Below are 7,561 nucleotides of genomic sequence, written 5' to 3' on the forward strand. Positions count from 1 at the left end.
TTCTCCTCAGCACACAGACAGATGGATAGATGGCTGGATGGACACAGATTTGCTGTCAACAGACAACAAGTGCAGACTAACTTCATCTGTGCACAAGCTCAGTTTGAAAGCTCAACATACAAAGAGAATCAAAAGTCATTTGGCTTTAAACATCTCAGCCCCTGCACAAAACAAAGCACAGCTTCTTTTGAAAAGTGCAAATACCTGACCATCATATCCACAATCTTTGAAAAGCATCATCTTACCTGAATATGTGGATCAGACTCCGCACTGCTCAGTCAGGTTTAGTCCCATGAAGGCAGAACTTCATCTCAGGACCACGTTTTGGCTTCTGAAGGCCAACTGACCTTTGTCTGATTCTAATGGAGATTATAATGAGGCCAGGAAACGTTCATGACATCAGATCCTTTGCTTCAAACATGTACATTGTACACAGGACAGCAAAATAATACCAAAGGGACATCATTTTAGTTGCCTGTGTGGCTATAAACAAGCATCAGGAAAGAAAACACAGAAACATAATTGTCTCTGTTGCCGTGACAACAAACAGCAACTATAAATGTTTGAGCTCCTTACTCATTAACTTTAATTACATGTTTGTGTGTGCGTGTGAGTGTTTTCTGTTCATGAAGTTGTGGGGACGCAAAAAAAACTTTACACAGTCACGTTATGGGGACCTCTTGCACTGTGGGGACCAAAAATCAAGTCCCCATAAGGGAAACCATTTAAAATTAATACAGGAACTATTCTGAATGTGCCTTTTTAATGTTGGCCCATAATGCATGTTTTTCAGTCAGTGTGCTTGTCTGTGGTGATTGCTTGCACCTGCTAAGGGTTTTTGGTAGAAATGCACTTTCTGCTCCAAACACACTGTATCCAAATATGGTTGGGTGACAGACACTTCCTGTTCCTCATCAGGAAGGATCTGAGCAGCAAGAAGACATTTTCAGTGTTAAATGTAAAAATCCAAGGAAGGAGAATCTATGCATGATTCAGCTGCTAAAGAACCTACACTAACTCAATATGAGTAAAAGGAAGACACAAAGTAAACACATTTATATGCCCAACCATTTGAACCAGTGATAAAGCTTTCCAATATGTAAATTAGCTCAAGTTTTAGGACAGCTAGCTAATTGTAATTAACTATAGCAGCTAAGAGGAGACCTTAAATGTTTTAGTGATTTTCTAGCTAGTTGCATGAAATTTGGTGTGAAAGAGCAGTGTACCTTAATTTGGGCTAACTAGCTGTAAAGTGTGAATTTATTTCACTACAGTGGATTCAGGATCAATATCTGTAGTGATTACATTTAAGTTAATGTTAAATAAATATATAGAGCAGGCTTCATATATAAACCACAGGTTTTAAACAAAATGCTTCAGAGACACATTTGAAAAACTAACAAATTAAAACAAAAATACATAAGTAATTTGAAATGACCCTGCTTTGCTGTGGGACTGCAGCTTCCCTTATGAGGCTTTTAATTTGAAATCCCATAGAAGATGATTGTAAATTTTAACTTTTACATGGCTATCTTTATTTTAAGTCTTTTGATGGAAGGAATGAAAACATAGTACAGCAAGCAATGTGATGGTGAAACGTTGGTTCGAGTCTCAAAGCGTAACAAAGGTAAACAAAATTTTAAAAATTTGACTGAAATTAAAATTCTACATTAGAGTTGCCTAAAAAGTCATGTTTTTTTAGACTTAGACTAAACTTTAATAATCCCAAAGAGAAATTGATTGTAAATCACTTTTTTCTTGACTGTCAATCTGAGTTTGACTAACCAGGAAGAAATATTGTACTATGGATTGGATTATTTTTTATTTTTCTCTGACTCCATGTGTGTGTTGGCCTGTACCTATTAGAGATTTTGCCTAACCAAGTAGTCTCTTTGCTTGTTCTGCTGTATTTACAGCAATATGACCATTAGTTTCTTATGTTTATCTGTTCTAATATGCTGATGTCATAAAATTATTGTTAAAGATGACCCTGACAGCTGACAGTAGGGCGCCTCCTGTCAGTCCTCTCAGCAGGTATCGTCATGTTCATCACTTCAGATTTATCCATCTTTGTCGCCAGTTCCTCTGTGGGTGAATCTGTGCTGTTCACACCAATAAGACCTTTCCAGTATTGGTATGTGAACGTTATACAGAACCTGTGCTGAGTTCTGCTTGATTTCATGCTGTATTCAGTCTTAGATGTGACAAGAAAACCTTTTCGAAATGAGCTCCTTCATCGTATATGTTGGACTTACAGAAACTACAAAAACGAAAATATTTTTTGCATTACTAAAATGTTGATAGAACTTCTGACATATATCGAGAATCATGGGTGAGTCTGCACGGTCTCTGTCTCTGAGCAGGTTTTCTCTTCACACAGTTCAAACACATGGTGGTTGGGTTAATTGGTGACTCTGAACTGCCCGATAGTAATAAGCCATATAGATTATGGATGGATGATGACTGGCACAACATAAAACTAAAAAACACTTCAGTTAGAAAATGCATTGCTAAATTTGTCAAAGAGTCACTTTTTCCTTCAAAATTGGACATTAAGTCACATGAATGTTTTTCTGTCTTTATTTTTATGTGCTGTCAGCAGAGCAGCAGGTTTTCTCTCCCAGTCAGGACACTGTGTTGACGTCCTTCGTGGCTGAAACAGCAGCAGATCTGAACCTGCTTAAAATCCTTCTGATGGACTCTTGCAGCTCCTTGTTCCTCAGACTGTAGATCAGTGGGTTCAGGAACGGAGTCAGAGCAGTGTACAGCACTGCCACAATGATACGAACCTGCAACAAACACAGAAAGCACTTTATTGACTGCGAAAGGTAAATACTGAAGTCAGATTATCTGAGTCTTGTACCTCTGGTGAAAAGTTTCCCACCCGGTAGGAAATGTACACAAAGGAGGCTGAGCTGAAAGAGATGGTCACCACAGTCAGGTGGGCACTACATGTCCCAAAGGCCTTCAGCCTCTGAGTGACAGCCATCCTTGCTAGTGAAACACCAATCAGGGCATAGGACGTGAGGATTAGACTTCCTGGGGTCAGTAAAGCAACCATGGCAAGAGAAAGGGAGACAATGTTATCCATTGATGTGTCAGCACATGCCAGTCGCCTTACAGACGACAGGTCACACCAGCCGTGTTTCACCACGTTCGGGCCACAGTAAGGTCGGAGCAATGCAATGATGGCAGGTGGAAGTGTGAAGACAACACTGAAAACCCAGGCTCCTGTGATGAGAAGCAGCTGAACAGGCCGAGTCATAATGGAGGTGTAGTGCAGAGGGTTGCAGATGGCCACATAGCGGTCGTACGCCATGACAGTCAGGATGGCAGAGACAGTAATACTTAACTGGCTGAAGAAATGCATCTGGAGGAAGCAGCCTGGGACAGAAATGATTGACACATCTGACAGGAAACCAGACAACATTTTAGGGATGGAGGAGGTGGTGAAGGCCATTTCCACAAAGGAGAGGTTGGCGAGGAAGAAATACATTGGAGAGTCGAGCTTTGGGTCAGTCAGTGTCTGCATGAGAACAAAGGGCGATGGTTACAACACTAAGAATTCAATATTAGTCAGACTGAGCCAAGACTGAAGAAATACACAGACAGTTGGTTTTGTACCACAAAGATGACCATGCTGTTTCCTCCCAGGATGACGATGTAACCCAGCAGCAGGATGACAAACAAGATCATCTGTTTCTCACCGAGGCTGGAGAGGCCCTGGAGGATGAAGAAGGTGACGCCATCAGGCTCCCTGGTGCCGTTAACAGAGCTGGATCTGTGACTGCTCGACAAAGGCAGGTATGAATCTGGAGAAAAATAGTAGAGAGGCATCAGGGTTGAGTCCCAGTCAGGACATCAGAGGACTGAGAGCACTTCAGGGGTTATAGTCCATATAAGGGTTATGGTCCATGTTCAGCAGCTGCATGGTACATTTCACACTGGATCACATGGACTTTTACCTCAACATGCTCATGTTTCAACCCTGTTCTTCATACACATGGAACAATAGATTGAGTGTATATAAATGCCACTAAGTATAAGAGCAGCATGTCAATGTCCACACATGTAGAAATGATTATAGTTCCCTCCATTCTAAAATATGTTTTGTATAAACTTTCCTTCAGTGTGTTGCCCAGTGTGTTCTGCTCAGAATGATGTTTGAATTCTACACTACAAGAAACTTTTCTCTCAGCTCACATTAAAACTTGAATACGTGCACGTAGGAGCATGATCTGTGACAGCATAAATATTGTGGAGGCTAATCCCAGTCTAATACAAGTGAAGAGGAAAGAAGTGGGAGATAAGCAGGATTAGAACTTCCAGCTCACATACAATGAGAATGTGCATCAGTGTGAAGTAGGAGACGTCTTGTTCTGAGCAGTGAAACTTTGAAAATGAACATTTCACATATTCCCATATTCATGGATCCACAGTTTCTCAGTGTGAAGAGAAACAAGTGATGTCCTTTAGACAGTTTCCAATGAGTCCAACTGAATCATATGACAAGCCAGTTTGTTTTCAAAGCAGAGTCACTTTAAAGATCCTCATGGAATGAGTCTTTGAAAAAATATATCAAAAGCCTGTTTATTATTATTAAAGTGAAGATAGAAAAGAGTTTTGAACAGATTTTAATCTACTTTCCATAAAACATGATGAATGAATTTAACACAAAGCTGAAGATATAAATGTTTCTTTCACTCTCAGGTCTAATAAATGTTAAGTTCTAACACCTCAGACAAGTTTTGTCCCAGCTGCATGGATCATTCCCTCTTTAATGACCTTACTAGTCAAACAGCAGCCTGGATATGAGCAGAGAAAATCCACTTTGTTTTAAATTCAGCCCAAATCAGTAACGTACCTCATTAGAGAGACAGACAACACATGAATGTAGTGCACAGCTACAACAGTGTCAGAGAAGAGCAGTCACTGTCAAACCTGTAGGTAAATTAAACAGTGAAAAACAGCTCAGCACTGAGAGAAACACAGACATTAGTAAATGGTGTCAGGTATTTGGAGAATAATGTTTCACTGCCTTCAATTACTGGGAAACAATCACTGCTGTTGGGACAAAACTGCCCAGAAAACCAGTTAGAGCACATCATTTTCAAGGCATAAAAAAATCAAGCCTTTTGTCATGAGTTGTGTCTCTGTAACATGACTATACATCGCCTTTGGAAAACCTGATTAAAACAGTTCACCTCCCAATCAGCAACACAGGATGAAAAGCACAGAAACACTCACAGACCTCTGGGGCTTTCAGGTGAAACATGAGGCGGCAAAAGCTCCATTTCTCCTCAGCACACAGACAGATGGATAGATGGCTGGATGGACACAGATTTGCTGTCAACAGACAACAAGTGCAGACTAACTTCATCTGTGCACAAGCTCAGTTTGACAGCTCAACATACAAAGAGAATCAAAAGTCATTTGGCTTTAAACATCTCAGCCCCTGCACAAAACAAAGCACAGCTTCTTTTGAAAAGTGCAAATACCTGACCATCATATCCACAATCTTTGAAAAGCATCATCTTACCTGAATATGTGGATCAGACTCCGCACTGCTCAGTCAGGTTTAGTCCCATAAAGGCAGAATTTCATCTCAGGGCCACGTTTTGGCTTCTGAAGGCCAACTGACCTTTGTCTGATTCTAATGGAGATTATAATGAGGCCAGGAAACGTTCATGACATCAGATCCTTTGCTTCAAACATGTACATTGTACACAGGACAGCAAAATAATACCAAAGGGACATCATTTTAGTTGCCTGTGTGGCTATAAACAAGCATCAGGAAAGAAAACACAGAAACATAATTGTCTCTGTTGCCGTGGCAACAATTATCTGGTGTTTGATGTACTCATTATGGAGTCATTATAGGAGCTTTTATTTTACTATTTTTATTTCTCTGTGTGTGTGTGAGCGTATGACTTGTTAAACATTTGAGCGTTAACTGGATATATTCAAGTTATTTTCACTGTTTCATTACTTTGCAGTTTAAATGTAAAAGACCTTCATTTATAGAATTCCTACAGTATCCACAGTGTAGACCAAGTGTAGTGAGACTAACGCAAAACACAAATACTCAGAAAGACTGTTATATAGATGTTAAGCCACATCTTTCATTGTCCTCAACCTCTAACCAAACATTAGCTCATAAATTTCACCATCTAATTATTTATTTATGTTAATTCATAAATAGTTCAGGTTAAGAAAAAGTACTAACCTTTGTCATTCTAAGACCTTCTAAGATCTTTTTCCTAACCAGGGTCCCAGGGACCTGCTGGAGCCTATCCCAGCTCTCTTTGGGTGAAAGGCAGGGGTCCACCCTGGACAGGTCCCCAGTCCATCACAGGGCCACATAGAGACAAACAACCTCACACACTCACACTCACTCCTATGGGCAATTTAGAGTCACCAATCAACCTGACATACATGTTTTTGGACTGTGGGAGGAAACCAGAGTACCTGGAGAAAACCCACACAAGCACAGGGAGAACATGCAGACTCCACACAGAAAGGCCCCTGATGGGTTTCAAACCAGGAACCTTCCCGCTGTGAGGCAACACTGCTAATGTGCTCCTCCAAATGACTTTTGACATTTAATGGCAAGAACAAAGTGACAGTAACAGCATAAAGTAGGTTCATGTAGGATTGTGTGTACTTGAAATAGGTAGAATTGAAAGCAAAGACATTTCTTTTCTCTTTTAGCAGTGAGTACAATAGTACAGGTGTAAATCCCTAGTGCACACCTATACCTCATATCCTGATAATTTGAAAAAGACCTACTGTCCCCATTGTTCTGCAGGACAACATGCCTGTCCACTCTCTGCCGTGATCAGTGTTGAGCTTGCTGCTCAGACAACTCCATGGCTTCAAATCAACAAAGAAAATCATTGGTAAGTTGACTTAAGGCAGCTGTGACTTAGCTTGTGGTTGTTTTGCTCCGTCTCCTCAACTCAATGCAAATCATTCAGAAATTCTTTTTTAATGGGGTTGAGGCTGCCAGGGACAATCAGAAATTGGAGGGATAGTCCGAGTTTTCGGTAAAGCGATGTAGAATAAAACTAACATTTCCACATATCATCATGATCAGATACACAACCAGGTGAGTGCTGCAGGTCTTCAAGGCTTTATTGTTCAAACACCTGTTTTTCCTGGTCACACAAACTACTGTAATCTTAGTGTGGGTAGAACTATGGTGCCTATGGAGCAGGTAAGCAAGACCACAGTGAGGGTGAGGCCATAGATGTTGTTGATAACCAGACTCTCACAGGAGAGTTAAACAATGAGGCACTGTCACAGTAAAATCAGCTTAGTCAGCACATTGTCTCGCTTCAACACTGATAAACCTGCTACCATGAATCCACAGAAACTCCCAGCCTTTGGATAGCCATACAATATGTTTACAGTGCCCTTCTCAGCATATGACCATGAGGTCAAAGCTTCCACTGGGAGACCAAGAAAGAAATATGTCACAGTCTAACTTCCATCTATCCATCGTCATCTGCAAAAAGCAAAGATGAAATCCTGTGGTTCCTGAACTGGACTCCCTCTGACC

The 7,561-nt window shown here is 40.7% G+C and overlaps 1 protein-coding gene across 1 annotated transcript; it reads right to left on the reverse strand.

Annotated features, from left to right (window-relative positions):
* Positions 1-2,624: 2,624 nt before the first annotated feature.
* Positions 2,625-5,294, reverse strand: LOC113143374 (olfactory receptor 142-like). The gene is made up of 4 exons (XM_026328962.1): positions 5,252-5,294; positions 3,625-3,812; positions 2,864-3,526; positions 2,625-2,789 (listed from the first exon to the last, which is right to left on the reverse strand). The coding sequence occupies exons 1-4, from the start codon at positions 5,292-5,294 to the stop codon at positions 2,625-2,627; spliced, it is 1,059 nt and encodes a 352-aa protein (XP_026184747.1).
* Positions 5,295-7,561: the final 2,267 nt, after the last annotated feature.

This window comes from Mastacembelus armatus, chromosome 14, assembly GCF_900324485.2.
Source record: "Mastacembelus armatus chromosome 14, fMasArm1.2, whole genome shotgun sequence".
NCBI lineage: Eukaryota > Metazoa > Chordata > Actinopteri > Synbranchiformes > Mastacembelidae > Mastacembelus > Mastacembelus armatus.

Bases quoted from the DNA above. Each gene is read 5' to 3' on its own strand.
- LOC113143374 (XM_026328962.1), bottom strand. From the start codon at position 5,294: ATGGAGCTTTTGCCGCCTCATGTTTCACCTGAAAGCCCCAGAG. The intron at 3,813-5,251 runs GTCTGTGAGTGT...ATTTTTCTCCAG, and splicing joins TTCACCTGAAAGCCCCAGAG to ATTCATACCTGCCTTTGTCG. The intron at 3,527-3,624 runs GTACAAAACCAA...GTTCTCATGCAG, and splicing joins ACAGCATGGTCATCTTTGTG to ACACTGACTGACCCAAAGCT.